This window comes from Bos indicus x Bos taurus, chromosome 28 (assembly GCF_003369695.1).
Source record: "Bos indicus x Bos taurus breed Angus x Brahman F1 hybrid chromosome 28, Bos_hybrid_MaternalHap_v2.0, whole genome shotgun sequence".
NCBI classification, from domain to species: Eukaryota; Metazoa; Chordata; class Mammalia; order Artiodactyla; family Bovidae; genus Bos; species Bos indicus x Bos taurus.
In genome coordinates this window covers 9,263,357-9,283,863 of record NC_040103.1, presented here as the reverse complement: position 1 = coordinate 9,283,863, position 20,507 = coordinate 9,263,357, and the positions used below count along the sequence as shown (strand labels likewise).

Genomic DNA, 20,507 nt, shown 5'->3' with positions numbered 1-20,507 from the left:
TTCCAAAAAATGTTTAAAAACATTATTTTTATTAAAAATCTTAATTTATGTGGAAGATTTAATGAACCAATTTTTATCATTGTACATCACATTCAAACCTTAAGTTTGGAAACCGTAGCTCCTTTAAGGCACCTGGAGATACAGCTGAACGCACTCTGGGGGTCAGAAAAATGCTCTGGTGTCATCTGCTGGTTGTTAAAGATATAGCAGGTATTTGCTATAGTTTGATTTCCAATTTTTTTTTTCTTTTCAACTTCCTACCAGTGCCTTTCAAAATAACCAGAAAAAAATAGTTGTAATTTTGGGTGGCAAGATCACAAGTGCTCAGATTCAAAATAATGTATATGACTTTGTGCAGGACACAATATGAAGAAACAAATTCTTCTCAGTTCTCACTGAACCAGTCATCTATTTGTTGGCACTTGGCTAACATATAGATTTCACATGCTGCATTTACAGTGTTTATTATGTACATCTTATTTTGTTTCTCATCAATAGATACATTTTCAAGGAGACAGTATGCCATCAGTCATAATATAGTGAGAATAATCCTATTTTAAGTTATTCCTGTAACAATGCTACTCTTACTTACTTGCATTCTGATACACACTTCTTGAACAGGAAGGAGATAGAGCTAGAGCTTACACGCATTTACATTCATTCATTCATTCATTTGTTCAGTTAATAAATATTTACTGTCAACCATATTGACTATGCCAAAGCTTTTGACTGTGTAGATCACAATAAACTGTGGAAAATTCTGAAAGAGATGGGAATACCAGACCACCTGACCTGCCTCTTGAGAAACCTGTATGCAGGTCAGGAAGCAACAGTTAGAACTGGACATGGAACTACATATTGGTTCCAAATAGGAAAAGGAGTACGTCAAGGCTGTATATTGTCACCCTGCTTATTTAACTTCTATGCAGAGTACATCATGAGAAACGTTGGGCTGGAGGAAGCACAAGCTGGAATCAAGATTGCTGGGAGAAATATCAATCACCTCAGATATGCAGATGACACCACCCTTATGGCAGAAAGTTAAGAACTAAAGAGCCTCTTGGTGAAAGTGAAAGAGGAGAGTGAAAAAGTTGGCTTAAAGCTCAACATTCAGAAAACGAAGATCATGGCATCTGGTCCCATCACTTTGTGGGAAATAGATGGGGAAACAGTGGAAACAGTGTCAGACTTTATTTTTTTGGGCTCCAAAATCACTGCAGATGGTGATTGCAGCCATGAAATTAAAAGACGCTTACTCCTTGGAAGGAAAGTTATGACTAACCTAGATAGCATATTCAAAAGCAGAGACATTATTTGTCAACAAAGGTCTGTCTAGTCAAGTCAAGGCTATGGTTTTTCCAGTGGTCATGTATGGACATGAGAGTTGGACTGTGAAGAAGGCTGAGCGCTGAAGAATTGATGCTTTTGAACTGTGGTGTTGGAGAAGACTCTAGAGAATCCCTTGGACTGCAAGGAGATCCAACCAGTCCATCCTAAAGGAGATCAGCCCTGGGTGTTCATTGGTATGACTGATGTTGAAGCTGAAACTCCAATACTTTGGCCACCTGATGCGAAGAGCTGACTCATTTGAAAAGACCCTGATGCTGGGAAAGATTGAGGGCTGGAGGAGAAGGGGACGACAGAGGATGAATGGTTGGATGGCATTATCGACTCAATGGACATGGGTTTGGGTGGACTCTGGGAGTTAGTGATGGACAGGGAGGCCTGGTGTGCTGTGGTTCATGGAGTTGCAAAGAATCGGACACAACTGAGCAACTGAACTGAACTGAACTGAACTGATATGCCAGGCACTTTTCTTTGGAGCAGTGATTCAGCACCAACCTTGAGAAAGTCCTGTCTTCAACAGCATCCTTGGACCAGCCTAAGGTATCCACATCGGTTCAGTTCATTTCAGTCACTCAGTCATGTCCGACTCTTTGCAACCCCATGAACTGCAGCACGCCAGGCCTCCCTGTCCTTCACCAACTCCCAGAGCTTACTCAAACTCAAACTTACTCAAACTCAGTGATGCCATCCAACCATCTCCTCCTCTGTCATCCCCTTCTCCTGCCTTCAGTCTTTCCCAGCATCAGGGTCTTTTCCAATTAGTCAGTTCTTCTCATCAAGTGGCCAAACTATTGGAGTTTCAGCTTCAGCATCAGTCCTTCCAATGAATATTCAGGACTGATTTCCTTTAGGATGGACTGGTTGAATCTCCTTGCAGTCCAAGGGACTCTCAAGAGTCTTCTCCAACACCACAGTTCAAAAGCATCAATTCTTTAGCACTCAGCTTTCTTTATAGTCCAAATCTCACATCCATACATGACTACTGGAAAAACCATAGCTGTGACTAGACAGACCTTTGTCGACAAAGTAATGTCTCTGCTTTTCAATATCCTGTGTAGGTTGGTCACAGCTTTTCTTCCAAGGAGCAAGTGTCTTTTAAACAAGCGTCTTTTAATTTCATGGCTGTAGTCACCATCTGCAGTGATTTGGGAGCCCAGAAAAATAAAGTCTGTCACTGTTTCCATTGTTTCCCCATCTATTTGCCATGAAGTGATGGGACCAGATGCCATGATCTTAGTTTTCTGAATGTTGAGTTTTAAACCAGGTTTTTCACTCTCCTCTTTCATGTTAATCAAGAGGCTCTTTAGTTCCTCTTTGCTTTCTGCCATAATGGCGATGTCATCTGCATATCTGAGGTTATTGATATTTCTTCCAGCAATCTTAATTCCAGCTTGTGCTTCATCCAGCCTGGGATTTTCCACAATGTACTCTGCCTAGAAGTTAAATAAGCAGGGTGACAATATACAGTCTTGACACACCAGTCCATTGTTCCATGTCCGGATCTATCTGTTGCTTCTTGACCTGCATATAGATTTCTCAGGAGGTAGGTAAAGTGGTCTGGTGTTCCCATCTCTTGAAGAATTTTCCACAGTTTGTTGTGATCTACATTCAAAGGTTTTGGTGTAGTCAATAAAGTAGAAGTAGATTTTTTCTGGAATTCTCTTGCTTTTTCTATGTGTTGGCAATTTGATCTCTGGTTCCTCTGCCTTTTCTAAATCCAAATTGAACATCTGGAAGTTCTCAGTTCACATACTGTTGCAGCCTGCCTTGGAGAATTTTGAGCATTACTTTGCTAGTGTGTGAGATGAGTGCAATTGGGCAGTAGTTTGAACATTCATTGGCATTGCCTTTCTTCGGGATTGGAATGAAAACTGTCCATTTCCAGTCCTGTGGCCACTGCTGAGTTTTCCAAATTTGCTGGCATATTGAGTGCAGCACTTTCAGAGCATCATCTTTTGGGATTTGAAATAATTCAACTTGAATTCCATCACCTCCACTAGTTTTGTTTGCAGTGATGCTTCCTAAGTCCCACTTTGCCCTCCAGGATGTCTGGCTCTAGGTGAGTGATCACATCATTGTTGTATTCTGGGTCATTAAGATCTTTTCTGTATAGTTCTTTTGTGTGTTGTTGCCACCTCTTCTTAATATTTTCTGCTTCTGTTAGGTCCCACAAACTGCACAACAATTATACCAAAAAAATTCTAGCACTGTTAAGAAAGTTCTAGGACTCACAACAGGTTTCCCAACGTGGGGATCTAGCAAAGGACTGAGAAACCACCCCCTCCCCCCACCAGGGAATTTGACTTTGGAGGCCAGTGGGATTTGATTACAGAACTTCCAGAGAACTGGGGAAACAGACTCTTGGAGGGCACAAACAAAACCTTGTGCACCCCAGGAGCCAGGAGAAAAAAGTGTCCCCACAGGAGACTGAGCCAGATTTGCCTGTGAGTGTCCAGGGGTCTCTGGTGGAGGCATGGGCCGACAGTGGCCTGCTGCAGTCAGGGTCACTGAATACAACAGTGTGTGCACAAGTCCTTTTGAAGGAGATCGCTATTACCTTCATTGCCCCTACTTCAGTCTAGCCTCAGGCCAAACAACAGGGAGGGAACACAGTTCCACACATCAACAGAAAATTGGGTTAAAAATTCACTGAACATGGCCCTGCCCTTCAGAACAAGACCCAGTTTCCCCTACAGTCAGTCTCTCCCATCAGGAAGCTTCCATAAGCCTCTTATCCTTCTCCATCAGAGGGGAGACAGAATGAAAATCACAAGCACAGAAAACTAACTAAACTGATCACATGGACCACAGCCTTGTCCAACTCAATGAAACTATGAGCCATACTGTGTGGGGCCACCCAAGATGGGCGGGTCATAGTGGAGAGTTCTGACAAAACGTGGTCTCCTGGAGAAGGGAATGGCAAACCACGTTAGTATTCTTACCTTGAGAACCGTATGAAAAGGCAAAAAGATATGACACTGCAAGATGAACTCCCCAAGGTCTGCACATGAATATCACAAATACATGAGAAATTTGTTTTAAAATGTAGAAGTCTGTCCTTCAGAAACTGCCATTTAGCACTGCTGTGGCACATTCCATAACTCTGAATCAATCTCCAGTCTTTGATTTATATACTTAAGCTTCAGGGAAACAGTTTCTCGCCCTGTGTTCTCAAATAAAAGACAACCTTGTCTGAATGTTCTGAAGGTTTGTGAATTGTACTATTGCTGGACACTGCTTTAGTATAGGGGGAGGATTCAAATCCAGAAGTGCTTAAGTAAGAGAAAAGACAAATTGATGAACTCGTCACACTTTTCCTTTTAGACTGCATGTACATACTAGATTTTTGCATAGTAAAGTATAAAGTATTATTTCTAGGTAGTACCAAACACACAATTTCTTGTTTCCTTTTGTTTTCCAATTTATGGTTCTGGAGGTACAAATGAACTACTGTAGTACATACTCTCAACAATTGGATGTGGTAACTAAAGATCCTTTAACAGCATTAAACGATTCATATGATCCTTAAATTTGAAAATAGGTAGATATAGATAAGGGTTTCCCTGGTGGCTCAGACATAAAGAACTTGCCTTCAATGTGGGAAACCCGGGTTCTATCCCTGGCTGGGGAAGATCCCTTGGAGAAGGGAATGGCTATCCACTCCAGTATTTTTGCCTTGTGAATCCCAAGAACAGAGGAGCCTGGCAGGCTACAGTCCATGGGGTTGCAAAGAGTTGTACGTGACTGAGTGACTAACACAGATATAAGTATAGAATGAATGGAAGGGAATTCTGATCTTTCCTTTTTTTGGCAGAGGGGATGTGGTGGGATATTGATTCTTTACACTGGCAACTAGATAGACATGGAATGACAAACTTGTGAATAACTTTTATGAGTATTTTATTATAATAAGGTAATAATATTTTCCAAAAATAAAAATTAGCTTTATTTAATTTTAGTTAAAATGTTGACATTATAACCTGTGCTTTTGCCTTGTTGAGGATAATTCTTTTGAAAACACTGAGAATAAGTGAAAAATATAATCTTTGGATTTTTTACATAATTTATATTTTTATGAAAATACATTCAAATTTTGTACACTTTGAATGTAATTACATTTTATTTTTTAATCTTTTCATTCATTTTTGTCAATAGGACACAATTTGTGAAAGTCTGAATTAAACAACATAATTGATAATTATGCTGCTATGAAGGCAAAATTCTATGGGCTAAATATATAGGAAATCCATTAACCCTCAGTCAATCAATATTGTATCCAGTATGTATGCTTAGTCACTCAGTTGTGTCCAGCTCTTTGCAAATCTATGGACTGTAGCCCACCAGGCTCCTCTGTCCATGGGATTTCCCAGGCAAGAATACTGGAGTGGGTAGCCATTTTCCTCCTCCAGGGGATCTTCCCAACCCAGAGATTGATCCTGCCTTTCCCTTATTGCAGGCAGATTTTTTACCGCTGGGCCACCAGGGAAGCCCGTATTGTATCCAGACAGGTATGATAATAATTAAATGCTGTCATATTTTGTATTTTGCTGTCTTTCAGTCATATGAAAATATTTTGTTTTGTCATTATACTTGTTTTTTTTTTAATCAAAGTTAAAGTTTATATCATATTGGAGGTTACCGTGTGTTAGGTTGATTTATATCTCTTAAGTACTTTAGACTGACAGCTGTTCTTCCCTCTGCACCTTTGCCTTGGTTCCAAAATCTTAGGGATGGGCTCCATGCCAGTGTGAAGACAGTATTCTATGAGTGGATACAAGAAATAAATAGGTAAGCAAACAAATCAGATCATTCCAAGTAGTTGTAACTCTGTGAAGAAAATACAAGCTTGGTATACTTGGTAGGCAGAAAAGAGCCTTGCTGTGATTGGAGTGAACATCAAGACTGATCCTGTCTAGGGTATTTCCAGTTTATCAAGACTGGTCATTCAGGTCTTGGCTTAAACGTTCCCTCCTCAGAAGGTCCTTCTCCAAAACACTGAAATTAATGATGCCCTCCCTCTTTTACCCCTATCCTATGGCTTTTTATTATTGCCAGCAGAGCTTTTATTACATTACCTAATGTTTTTCTGATTTATCTATTTGCCTTTTACCTGTCACTTCCTGGTGGGATGTAAATTCCACAAGAGCAGAGAACTTAACTTGTCTTGTCCACACTGTATGCCTAGCTTGGTATAAAGTGCATATGGAATGAAAGTATCTGTGCTCTGGAGTAAAGAAGAATGGGGTGAGGGAGGGCTTTCAAAAGTCCTTTAAAAAAAAGCTCATTTATTCAAGTCACTCTTATAAACTCGTTTTTTGGGGATTAGAGTCCTTGCCATGAATAGTGATTGAAATAAGCAGCAGAATCGATCACTCTGCCATGTGACATTTCCCATCGAATGAATGAATGGTTAATATACCATGTCTGAAAACAATGCTTACCCTTGAGTCAAAAAATACATATCACTATGGCTAAAATTTTGGATTTAATGTGTGTAAAATGGCAAAATGCATTAAAAGGGTTATTAAGAGGAATTGCAGAGCAACAGATAATCTATGACCAATATTTTAAATTCAAGTAACAACAGAAAAGAAGTTTGCTCTGGTCCTCAGCTGAATAATCAAACCAGGAGATAAGTTTATAATCACAAAAACTGAGGAGGTTGTAATCAGAAAACAATCAGGAATACATCCAAACAATTCTTTTTAAATGGAGAAAAAGACACAATTCAAGGTCACAGCATGTTTTTTAAAACAGATATTATATTTACGAATCTCTGTCTTGTTCTTTTTACTTTTCTAGTTTAAAATTTTTTTTTCTTCTCATTTACTTCTAAAGTAAAATTCAGCACAGTACCATATATCATTGGAACTAATATAAACATGTTGAACCAAACACTTGTGGCATCTCTCTGTTTATTTGCATGTTGATGAGGCTTGTAAAAATATGAGGATTTTTTTAGGCGAAAAAACTAATATGTCTTGAAGATAAAAATAGGCCTGATTTTCATTTCTCACTATTTTCATTTCTCCCAAAGCTAATCATTTTTGTAAAGAACAACAATAAAAATTCCTTTGAGAGATCTGTTTTTAAGGATGAAAGAGATATCCCTGGAACTTATAAAAACCACATCATTCTCTGCAAGGCAGTCAACACCCCATGCAAAAGATGATTAGCTATCTCTGGAAGTAACTGAGAAGTTTTGGTTGTTGTAGATGCTGTTAAGACAAAACAAAAATGAAAGGTTGTGTTCACAAAAAAGAGAGATCTGCATGGAGTAGAGAAGGGAGCCCCTCAAACTATCTGTTTCCAACAATCTTCAAGAAAAAAGACTGACACCCTGCATCAAAGAGAGCTCCACGTCCTAAGAGAAAGGAATGCATCTAAAAAATATAGGTAGGACATCCGATCTCACTCCCGCATCCTGTGCAGCTTCTTGGAGGGGCCAGTTCACTCCATTTGGGCACATACACTTGCTTGGGGAACAGACTGTGGTATACTCATATAGGACACTCTTCAGCAGCACCAATCTATAGTGATACTAAGATGTCTAGTGGTTATCTGGGACCAGGAGTGGGGCGGGCAACACAGCAAAGGGACCAGAGGGAACTTTTGCGAGTGACGGCAACTTTTTAAGTCTTGAATGGACAGATAGTGATACCCACTTATTCCTTTGTTAAAACTCATCGAACTGCTAAACGGAAGTGTGCGATGTAGTTTGTAAATTGTATTTCACCAGGGTTAGTGAAAAACAAAACAACAAAACACACAGGGCGTGTACTCCGGAAATACAGTGGCTGGCCCCAAGCTTCAGGATAGTGGTAGCCAACATTTTATTTGCAGAGCGGCTCGCGCTGCGATCAGTAGGTCATCTGATGAAATTCTCAGCCTGTTTTCATTTTATAGAGGAGATACCGAACTCCGAGAGATGAGAATTCAGTGTAGCTCACACAGCCCAAAGACCCTAGAGCGGGTATATCAACCCAGGCTCTGACTGCATGGTTCAGTTTTAACCACTGCACCATGCTGCCGGTATGTAGTAAAAATCTGGATAAGTATGTTGAATGAAAGATTCCTGCTGCTGCTGCTACTGCTGCTGCTGCTAAGTCACTTGAGTCGTGTCCGACTCTGTGCGACCCCATAGACTCCTGCTAAGGAACGTCAAAGATCACAAAAGGCCCAGTCAGAAACTGAGACCCAGCACCGAGCCAAGTACAGACCTCAAGCCTCCAACAGATCAGGACCGCGCGGCGGAGGGGCGGGGCTTCGCCGCCTGGGGGCGGAGTCATCGTTTCACTTTCCGGCAAGCTTGTACCTCTTCTCTTGCCGTAGTGCCTGAAACCGGAAGTTCGCGCGAGGCGTGCTCTACATTTCCGGCCGAGAGCTGGGCTTCTTGGTACCCATGTGGGAGCTGCTGTGAAGATTCATTGGCTTCTGAGTCCAGTCCAGCGTCGAGCTCTGGGTGAGCAGGGGCTGTGAGTCGGGGCGGTATGCAGGGGAGGGTAAGATGTCCTCGGCTTTTCGAGTCTCCGCGGAGTTGGAGCTGAGAAACGCTTGGCGCGGCCCTCGGGGATGTCATTGTCTATTATCGCTGTTGCTTTAGGGTTTGCACGTTTGGCGTCTGGGGGTTCCTGGACAGCAGGTGATGTGTCCGCAGCCGCGCTGAGTGCGGAGGAAAGTTGCTTATACGTGAGACATTTGCTGTTTGCCCGTTACGCCGTCTTACTATTTTGTAGAGGGTTCTCACGGTGGATCTGTTTCTTAACCTGTGTTTTTAGAAGTCTGCCAACGTGAACGATGACGTCCTTAGCGCAGCAGCTCCAACGACTTGCCCTCCCTCAGAGTGACTCCAGTCTCTTATCTAGAGATGAAGTTGCCTCTTTGTTGTTTGACCCCAAGGAAGCGGCCACCATCGACAGAGACACCGCCTTTGCCATTGGTGAGCTGCCTTTTAACTTAGGAAAAGCCCTGGGAAGCATGTGTTACCCGGATGTTGCTGTGTTTTCTGATCCGCTCTCTTAGCGGTTTGTAACTTGCTAACTCGACTTATGTTGTTAAGGGAAAGAGAATGGCAAATAACTACGTTCTAGATACATAAAATGTGTATAGGTAGCCGTATCTGAATTACACACCAAGGTTGTGGGGAGTCATCTAAGGTGTAGAAAGGAAGCAGAGGTTAGGGGCTCAGGGAGGGGTCTTCCAAGGACTGGCCTAGTTATTGTACTGAAATTGTATTGGAAAAAAAGAAGAAAGGCCCCCTGCCTCGAGATACTTTTTCTTCTCCTTGGTGAGATGAAATTTAATTTTTATGTTGGATAGAAATCTATGTTTGGGACTGTATTATTCTAAAAGAGAGAGTGTTAGAGAAAACTAAAACTGTAAAAGAAGTGCGAGGTGAGTTTACTTGCTAAGAATTGTTCAATAAACTGGAGTTTTCCTAGGATGCACTGGCCTGGAAGAGCTGCTTGGAATTGATCCTTCCTTTGAGCAATTTGAAGCACCGTTGTTCAGCCAGCTAGCAAAAACCTTGGAGCGCAGCGTTCAGACCAAAGCAGTGAACAAACAGCTGGATGAAAACATTTCATTGTTTCTTATTCACTTGTCTCCTTACTTCCTGCTGAAGCCTGCACAGAAGTGTCTGGAGTGGTTGATCCACAGGTAGCAAATGAAATTACAGAAATAATTATGGGATGATAACATTGATGTTTTTAAGTAATGAGAACATTTATTAATTTAAATATTGAGATAAATACGGTTTGTATTGGGTGAGATAAGCATGTCCTTCTATGTTGAACTCATTTTTATTGATAGTGAAAAGTAAAACTACTTTTTAGAAGATCTTGAGTAAATAGTCTAACCTCATTAGTTCTAAGGGGCTTATGTCACTTCGCTATTACAAATTGCTACTGCATATTTGGGGCAATGAGTGTTATTGAACTTCTTGCCAAAATAACAAAAATGGTGGCTTGGGAAGAGAATAATAACTTAAGAAAAGGAATAATAGCTAATGTGTATGGAACACTTTACACCAGGCCGGATGGTAAGCATATATGTGTTACCTCAGTGCTTACAACATTCCTATGGGGGAGGTACTTCTTTTATCCCCATTATACAATTGAGAAAACAGGTGTAGAAAGTTAAGCTGGCAGAGCCACATGACTAGTAAGCGGTGATATAAATTTGTTTCCAAGGCCTGATCTTTCATCTCCTTTTGAAATTGTCTTAAGTTTACTCAGTTTATTTTCTCATTTATTTACATCACATTGGTATCACATCATAGTTAATACATTTTTTTCTTATGTATGTTTTAAAAGTAGAAAGGCTTCCACTTCATTAACTGGAGGCATGGGGTTAAGGGAAGCCAGTGAGTCACTGAGAAAATATAGTTTAACCTGGGTCTTCTGATTATCACATCATTAGATTCTTCAGACAAAAAAAGAGTCAAATTTGTACTATTTCCCTCTGTCTTCTAGCATTTAATTTCCCCCAAATAGATCATTATTGTAAGGAGTACTTTTTGCCTTTGGTTTTGCATTTATTTATTCATGTAACTTATTTATTTAGCAAACATTAAGTTCAATACCAGGATAAATATGCTGCCCTTTCTTACCATTGTGAAATAAATGCCACAGTAAGGGTGTATACAAGGTTTTGGGAGTGTATGGTGATGCCTAAAGTAGTTGAAGAAAGCTTCATGGAGGAAATGATGTCTTGGCTAGTACTAAAGCCCTAATACAGAACTAATAAAAGGCAAGAGGTATGGTGCTATAAGAGAGAAGGGATAGGAGAGCTTAGACAGAGGGATCACTTGGCTGGGAGAATTAAGAAAAACATCTTGAGAAAGAAGCCTGGAAAGGATTTAGATCTTAAAGGCTGCTGCTGCTGCTAAGTCACTTCAGTCGGATCTGACTCTTTGCGACCTCGTAGACGGCAGCCCACCAGGCCCCGCCGTCCCTGGGATTCTCCAGGCAAGAACACTGGAATGGGTTGCCATTTCCTCCTCCAATGCATGAAAGTGAAAAGTGAAAGTGAAGTCGCTCAGTCGTGTCCGACTCTTAGCGACCCCATGGACTGCAGCCTACCAGGCTCCTCCATCCATGGGATTTTCCAGGCAAGAATATCTTAAAGGCTAGAAAGGATTTAATGAATCTGACAGAATTAATAAAACTCTTATGTTAATTAGGTGGCATGACCAATATCAAGTTTTGTAAAATTCATGGACAAATTCAATATGCTTGTAATTACATAATTTTTGTATTCAAAGAAGGCAATATGATTTTGTATGTAATTAGTCTTCTGGTTTTAGGATCATGATATTAATAGTCAGGTAAACTGAGGAAACAGCTGTGGAAGGTGGACTTTGGAGAACAGAGAGGAATTGAGTGTTGCCTAGTTGACCCAGTTTGGTTTTCTGTTGGTTTGACTGCAGTGATCCCAAAATCATGTTAATGTAATAAGTAGGTTTTTTTAAAGTTGAGAAAAAGTGAATGGATGTCAATTTTGATATTGAATATTTAAAAATATTACTGCATAAGAATTGGCCAACCCTATTGAATACTTTAATGCCTGTGCTTTAAGTGTGCTATACCTTGCTTCTAGTTTTATTGTTGTTTTAAGTGGGTTTAGGTCACTGATGTACCATTTGGGCACGTAAGGAAATACATGCTTGTAAGTTTTGTATCAGTTTGAATTGTTTGCTTCTTTTTTCTCCAGGTTCCATATCCATCTTTATAATCAAGATAGCCTCATTGCTTGTGTTCTGCCATACCACGAGACAAGAATATTTGTGAGGGTTATACAGCTTCTAAAAATAAATAATTCAAAGCACAAATGGTTCTGGTTATTACCAATTAAGGTATGATTGTTGAATGACATGTATCTGTATTAATTGCAAGGCTTCATAAAAGGTATTTGGAAAAAATAAAGCCATTGGTGTTCCTAAGAGTACACCAAGTATTACCTCCATCACTTTTATTTCCTAGCTTCCATTTGAAAGTATGGTATAACAGCTGGCTAGTATGAATAATAGCTGGCTTTTGTTTGGTATGTGATAGTAGAATAGGCAGTTTGTATTTTATTATCTTTGATTCTCACACAAAAAAAACTTTTTACAGATGAATAACAGGCTCAGAGAATTAAGTTACCAAAGTTCAAGCAGCTCTAAAGTGGCAGAGTCAAGATTTGAATCTAGACCTGATTCTAAAGCTTGTCTTTCCATGATACTATGCTGTCTGGCATTTAGAATTTTGGAACTGAAAAGCTTAAAAAAGCCAGGTGAAGAAAAGCATAAAATACTTAGAAAAAGTAAAAAAAAAAAAAAAAAGACTTGAAGGACGTCAGGAAATTATTATTGTGAAGAAGATGCTAAGAATTCATTTACAGATAAATAATAGGATGATTGCCTTACAGGAAGGCTCTGGCTGAGATCAGATAGTGTAATTTTGTAGGAAAACAACTGACTTGCCATTACCACCTTGTTTGTAACTATAGTAAAGAAAGTAGATGTATGTTGTTAGCAAGAATTTTTTAAATGTTGAGTGGTGATTTGGGCCAGCAGGCAGCAAATGGGATGAAAGTAGGCTAATAGGCTGTGACCTTGGAACGAGTAACTTTCTGGTTGATGTCAGGTCGTCCATGATCAGAATAGTAAAGAGAAAGGAATGGGAATTTTAATTAAAGAAGAAAAGAATTTGGATGTAAAGCATTTAAAGAATATTCAGGAAGAGAAGGCCAATCTGTAGTAAAGCCTATCAAACTTTTACTCATTTTGCTAGTAACATTATTTTTTTCCCTAATCTACACACAGACGCTGCTGTTCTCTAAACACACTTGTTTCGGGTATCCAAACCACACTTATCTATTACAGTTTGCTGCAAATTATCTTTTCATTGATCTATTCAAAATTTATTGAGCACTTATATGTGCCATGCCCAGGGCTAGGTCGTGGGAAGAGCAGTATAAGTTGACTGGGTTCCTGGTCTATTTCTGTTACTAGTGTTACTGTAAAGCAGTGACAAAACCATACCCCATTGACTGGAAAACCAAGTCTAAATGGTAGAGTTACTAAGAACCTAGAGAATCTGAATTTAGATAAATACATATCAAAATGCAACACATGATAAGTAACCATTTTTCACTGAGTACCTCCACACACATTGCTGGCCCTTCTCTTTTGAATTTCTTAAGTTTGCACAATTTTATACGTTAATCTCTTCTTTACCACCAGTTATAATGGAAGACTATATTTTGTATTAAGGAACTGTAGCAGTTTGAAGCTGTTACTTTGGTAGGTACTTAAATGATGAGTTGGTGAATTATCCTTAGTTAACAGTTGGTTCTTCCTGTCTGTAACAGCAATCTGGAGTGCCCTTAGCTAAAGGAACTTTGGTTACCCACTGCTACAAAGATCTTGGCTTCATGGATTTCATTTGTAGTCTGGTGACAAAATCTGTGAAGGTGAGTAGTAACACTGTTTCATGAACGTGTGATTCCATTAGAAGGTTGTTTCCTCGGCCTGGAGAAAGCAAATGGCCGTTTGTAGTAATAGTGGGACTTTGAAGAAGTGCCTTTTGTTAAGTGATCTCCTCTTTTCTTCATCTTTTCTGATGAGCAGCTTGATCAGTCTTTCATCATCAAAGCTGTTTTTCTGCAAAAATAAATTATTGTCTTCCTTACCAAATTCTTTACAATGACTGTTTAAACAAAGACACTGTCTAAAAATGTCAGAAAGCTTGTTTATTCTTGCCATGTTTAATTGAACTGTTAAATGTATTTGTCTAATATGGTAAAATTAGTGTCAGCCTGAAGTACTTGAGAGCTATAAATATTTTTATACTTATATCTCATTAGCTTTTCACTCCTGAATGTGTTTGGTTTGTGGTTTTTGTTCCAGGTTTTTGCTGAGTATCCTGGGAGTTCCAGTCAGTTGAGGGTGCTCTTAACTTTCTATGCCTCTACCATCGTGTCTGCTCTGGTGGCTGCCGAGAACTTATCCGACAATATAGTTGCCAAGCTGTTTCCGTATATTCAAAAGGTTTGGCCCTGCTTATGTGTAAAATAGATTATTTTGTACTGGAAGAAATTTTCTTGCTTTTGAAAATTTCACTTAGGCATAAATGTTTTTACATTGGCAGTTTATTTCAGATGGTTTATGAAATTTAATTTTTAGGTAAAAAAGATGACTTCTTAAAAACTTAACAGAGTGGAATCTTGGTTAGGAAGCTCCTTAAGAATGAACTTTGGGGACTTCCTGACTGGTCCAGTGGTTGAGATTTGGCCCTCCAACCCAGAGGGTGCAGATTCAGTCCCTGGTCAGGGAGCTAAGATTCCACATGCCTTGTGGCCAAAAAACCCAAAACAGAAGCAATATAGTAACAGATGTAGTAAAGGCTTTAAAATGGTCTAAATCAGAAAATCTTTGAGAAAAAAAAAAGAAAAAGTGAAATTGTTTTTAAAAGAGAATGAATTAGAAAATTTCTTCAAGGCAGAGGCTCTCTTTTCATTCCTTTTGTATTGACTTCTTGATGTTTCTCCTGCCCGAGTGCCTCATAGCCTCCTGCCTTTCCAGGTCCCCCATAGACGAACTGCAAAAGCCCCCCCACCAGAGTCCCCAAATTATTGTCTTTAATCAGATACTGTTTTGTTTCTGAAGTCTCCCTTACACAGGTGGATGTTTGCAAATAAAAGAAGACTCCTTTGCTCCTTTTAGCATCTGTAGTGGATGTTTGAGTTAGGAGACCTTCTGAGATCCCTTCTGTCATCCGAGAGTCTTGTCTCATTTCCATGTCCCCTCAGGAAAGGGGGCCAGCATCTTGATTTTTCACTTCCGAGGAGTGTTGACTCTCAGTGTGCATTAGGTTGTATTCATCTCTAATTTATGACACTTGGAATTTGTCAAAGTAGAGTAACATTTTCCAGTAGGCTAAAATAACATCGTTTGTCGCTTTTCCTTATATTTTAAAAAATATTCAGGGATTGAAATCATCTTTACCAGATTACAGAGCTGCAACATACATGATAATATGTCAGATTTCCGTAAAGGTGACCATGGAAGATACCTTCGTTAACTCCTTGGCTTCACAGATTATCAGAACACTGATCAGAATTCCCTCTCTGATCAAGGATGGATTGAGTTGCTTGATAGTGCTCCTTCAGAGACAGAAGCCAGAGAGCCTGGGGAAAAAGTACGTACAATTGAATTGTGAATGATGATAATTGGAGGTGAATGAAGTTATTTTGAGTAATTTTTTTCATAGGATAAATTTTATGCTATTTTTAAAAATTGCCATTCATTGTCTTCTAACATGTAAAGTCAACATCTTATGTCCTTGTTTCTTCAAAGGCCATTTCCTCACTTGTGTAATGTTCCTAATCTTATTACACTACTTCATGGGATTTCTGAAACATACGACATTAGTCCTCTTCTGCGGTACATGCTTCCCCACCTGGTCGTCTCCATGATTAATCAGATTACAGGTAAATGGTTTTACATGTTGTGTCCAAAAACTTACTTTCTCATATTTAATTTTCTTAAGATAAAAATCACACCCTGGTTAATATCTTTTAGATATCTAGAGTTTTCTGCGTCCAACTCTTTTTGTGTAATTTGTCTGTTTTTCTGACATGAGAAACATTTAGGGTGGGGAGCAGATTGGTTGAAGGGAGAACCTTGTTAATTGAGTAATACACTCAGTATTTTTTTAAATTAATTTTTATTGAAGTAAAGTTGCTTTACAGTGCTGTGTTAGTTTCTCCTGTACAGCAAAATGTTATAACTGTACCTATATCCTTTTGGATTCCCTTCAGGTTACCACAGAGCATTAAATAGAGTTCCTTATGTATACAGTAGGTTCTCATTGGTGGTGGTGGTTTAGTTGCTAAGTCGTGTCTGACTCTTGTGATCCTATGGATTGTAGCCTGTCAGGCTCCTCTGTCCATGGGATTCTCCAGGCAAGAATACTGGAGTGGGTTGCCATTTCCTTCTCCAGGGGATCTTCCCGACCCAGGAATCGAAAGTGGGACTCCTTCATTGCAGGCAGACGATTTACCAACTGAGCTATGAGCGAAGCCCAGGTTCTCATTCAGTTCAGTTCAGTCGCTCAGTCGTGTCCGACTCTTTTCGACCCCATGAATCGCAGCACGCCAGGCCTCCCTGTCCATCACCAACTCCTGGAGTTCACTCAGACTCACGTCCATCGAGTCAGTGATGCCATCCAGCCATCTCATCCTCTGTCGTCCCCTTCTCCTCCTGCCCCCAATCCCTCCCAGCATCAGAGTCTTTTCCAATGAGTCAACTCTTCGCATGAGGTGGCCAAAGTACTGGAGTTTCAGCTTCAGCATCAGTCCTTCCAATTAGTTACCTGTTTTATACATAGGGTCAGCAGTGTGTATGTGTCAGTCCCAGTCTCCCAGTTCCTCCCACCTGCCGCCTTTCCCCCTTGGTATCCATACATTTGTTATCTATATCTGTTCTGTTTCTGTTGCAAACAAGATCATCTATACAATTTTTCTAGATTCCACATATATGTGTTAATATACAATATTCGTTTTTCAGACTTTACTCTGTGACACCCTCTAGATAGTACTTTTTTTTAATATGTGTTCTTTTACATGTTTCTACATGAAAAAAGATGATGGAATTACTTTAAAATAGTTAAAACACATTGTTGAGTCAAACTTTCCCTTTTCATTTAGATATTTAATAAACTTTAGTGATTCCTTTATAATAAATATCTAGTTGCCCGAAAAAGTTTTTCTCTCTTGAGTCATTGAAAATATAAGATGAAAAATCTCATGTGTGAAAATCCAGATTTAAAAAAAGCCCAGAAGTTAATTAGAAGGTGATTATTTGCAGTATATGTTTTTCGCCTTTCAATAAATATGGAAAGACAAGGAAGACATTCTTGGTGCTGTTGCTACTAGACTAAGAAAGACGTTCTAAGAAAGTTGTCTCTAAAGTTACATCCATTTATTGGAAAACAAGGTTTACTTAACCCAATCTCAATTTAAACATGAGTTTTAGAAACATGACTAGCACAAAAGAAAGGGTACATTTCCTGTTCAGATGGTGAGTAATGAAGTCAGGGCCAACATTCATTCTTACATAATGGAAGATGACAGCTCTTGCTTCAGTAAGGAGGCATTGAGATGAAAGTATAGCCTGTATTCAGGTAGTTTATTGAAGTGTAGATTCAGGTCCCAGCTCCACTGCTTGTAATGTGGCTTGGGGAAAGACTGTATTCTTTGGACTTCTGTTTCATTAATGAGAGAGGCATGATAGTACTTGTTTTTAAAAAATTTAGAGGATTTCAAGTAAAGGATAAATGAGAGTGATGTATACAAAATGATTTTAAAAGATACAAATGACCAAATAGGTGAAGTACACTTGAAAATAGGTATAAAGCTGGATGTGGATATATGTCTTAAAGTTATTCCTGTAGAAAGATTTTCTGCTATAAAAAACCTAATAGCATGCACATGCAAAAACATTTTTCTCCAGTCAATTTTAATTTGTTATGTATGCTAAGGAGAAGAAACTGAAGAGATGGATGGTCAAGTCTATAGGAGACTCTTAGAAGCCATACTTACAAATATATCGCTGAAGAACAACTTAGACCATTTGTTGGCTGGGTAAGCTCTTACTTTTGACATGCTTTTGATATTTGTATTTCTGTGGCTAAGTATACTTCTCAGGGTTGGTTAACAGTTTTCCAGTATCCCTTTATAATGTATTTTTTGCTTTGTCCATGTTCATTTACTTGTAAGTACTTAGTCAAGTGATTGTGGAAACAGAAAAGAAGTAATTTCTCTTGTTTATCTTTAATGTACATATGTGATCATGCAGAGCTAATAGTGAAGATAAATTTGGGTTATATTATATGTAATTTGTGGTTGTTTAAAATTTCCTCATACTAAGTGGACCAAAATGCAATAAACAGTATATCACAGTTGGTAATCAGTAAATGTCATTAAGAAACTTAAACCACTAAAGTAAAGATAGTTGAGCGTCTCCCATTTTCTTTTCTTAGTAGAAGGGCAACTTGATACAATGAAAAGAATGTAGTCATAGTAGTCAGAAAAAAAGTGGAGGTGTTAGTTGCTCAGTCACTCTTTGTGACCCCATGGGCTGTAGCCCGCCAGGCTCCTCTGTCCATGGTATTCTCCAGGCCAGAGTACTGGAGTGGGTTGCCATTTCCTTCTCCAGGTGATTTCCCAACCCTAGGGATTGAACCTGGATCTCCTGCAGTGCAGGCAGAGTCTTTACCATCTGAGCCACCAGGGAAGCCCAGACATAAGTTAAATCCTTCCTCTTATCACCTCCAGGCGAGTAGAGTAGTAAGTTCTGAAGGTCAGGCTGTGTGGATCTGGTTTTGTCATTGTGTATCGTTGGGCAGGTACCTGTCTACAGGGTGTGTTATTTGTGCACCCTGCTCCCATTTTGGCTTGTGAATTAAATGAGGTTAAATATGCAAAGTACTGTTGAGAGCTTGGCTGTGGATTCAGACAGGGCTTGAACACTGTGCTCCACTTTTTATGGTATAATAGTGCTCACTGGAGAAGGAACTGGCAACCCACTCCAGTGTTCTTGCCTGGAGAACCCCAGGGACAGGGGAGCCTAGTGGGCTGCCGTCTATGGGGTCGCACAGAGTCGGACACGACTGAAGTGACTTAGCAGCAGTAGCAGTGCTCACTGAGTATTGCCTCTTGTTCTCTTCTTGTTTAACTTCAGGCAAATTAGAAGACTTCTTAGTCCGAGTTTTTGTACCTGTAAAATTAATCTAATTTTTACCCTGTGGAGGTCTGACAGAGATAATACATTCTAAAGCACGTAGTATGTAGTAGGGTTCAATACATAGTAACTCTCATGCCTGCTAGTATTTGTTTTGTTTTGCAGCCTTCTTTTTGAAGAGTATATTTCATATAGTTCCCAGGACAAAGTGGATTCTGATAAAGTATCTTTGCTTAATGAACAGTTTCTTCCACTTATCAGACTTTTAGAAAGCAGGTAAGCTGTGTGTATATGTGTGTGTGTGCACTTATTAATGTGTACCTCTGGTTTTATAAAGAGATGATTTACAAGTTAATAAAGTGAAGGAATTATAAAGGGATTGTTTTTCTTTTCTACCTTTCAGGAAGGGACAATTATAGGATTTAAATATATTTGAAATATAAGAGGGAATAAAGGTATGGGGACTGTGGAGAGTATAATTTTTTATATAGACTGTTGTTGAAATAGTCATAATAACAAACTCAATTAGTGTCATTTGGTTTTACATATTCCGTTTGTCAAAAATTTGAGTCTTAATCTCAGTAATTTTTTAAAAAGTTAAATTTTTTCCTTTTATACCTGGATGGTCTGTGTAGTTAATAACTTTATTAAGAATAATGAACTGACTCTTTAATTTCATCCCAGATACCCCAAAACATTAGATGCTGTGCTAGAGGAACGCCTAAAGGAAATTACAGATCTGAAAAAGCAGGAGCTTTTTCACCAATTTATCTCTCTTTCTACAAGTGGAGGAAAGTATCAGGTAACTTTTTCTTCAGGGGATTTGTGACACGGATATTCATGGGATTATTTGAAGAGCTTGGGAAGGAAATTTGCTACTTCACTCCTCTGTTTGAGAAGTTCCATGGAGAGAGAAGATTTACTCAGTTTGCCTTAGTTACCAGAAGTAAGACTCTGAGGCAGGAATTAAGTAATTGCAGAAAGGTACAGTAATTTTTAAATAACTGTGAACCTGATGCTTATTTCAGGAAAAGTGTTATTTGGAAATTTTATGTCTAATGCTCATTAGCAATCACCAAAAGATGGCCTAACTTAGATTCCTAGAGATCCTTATCTTTCTCCTGCATCTTCACTTCTTAGCACAGCACCCACCAGCCACATATGGCTATTTAAGTCATTGATTAGGAAAAGGGAAATAGATTTTATTTCATGATTATGTTCGGACTTCAGAAATTTTCTAGGGACAATTTGCCCCAAGTCTTTATGCTAGAAGTTAGACATTTATGTAGTTCTTATTGTTTGCCTTGAAAACAAATGTTATGAAGAGAAATGTGATTGTTTTGGTTTTTCTCTTCCATAATTAGACTTTCATCTTTAGTGGTATTTCATTTCCAGATCACAGGTTGATAGACTTCCTTCTTAGTCTAATTAC

General features: G+C 39.1%; 1 protein-coding gene across 1 annotated transcript in view; it reads left to right on the top strand.

The window, feature by feature from the left end:
• The first annotated feature begins 8,697 nt into the window (after window positions 1–8,697).
• HEATR1 (HEAT repeat containing 1) overlaps window positions 8,698–20,507 on the top strand; it is a 50,808-nt gene continuing 38,998 nt past the window's right edge. Inside the window, exons 1-11 of the mRNA XM_027530737.1 lie at window positions 8,698–8,809; window positions 9,126–9,286; window positions 9,789–10,005; window positions 12,061–12,202; window positions 13,702–13,803; window positions 14,240–14,380; window positions 15,319–15,530; window positions 15,689–15,822; window positions 17,874–17,976; window positions 19,241–19,351; window positions 19,760–19,877. Coding sequence (XP_027386538.1) covers window positions 9,145–9,286; window positions 9,789–10,005; window positions 12,061–12,202; window positions 13,702–13,803; window positions 14,240–14,380; window positions 15,319–15,530; window positions 15,689–15,822; window positions 17,874–17,976; window positions 19,241–19,351; window positions 19,760–19,877 — 1,422 coding nt within the window. The 5' untranslated portion in view covers window positions 8,698–8,809; window positions 9,126–9,144. The remainder of the gene's footprint in view (window positions 8,810–9,125; window positions 9,287–9,788; window positions 10,006–12,060; window positions 12,203–13,701; window positions 13,804–14,239; window positions 14,381–15,318; window positions 15,531–15,688; window positions 15,823–17,873; window positions 17,977–19,240; window positions 19,352–19,759; window positions 19,878–20,507) is intronic.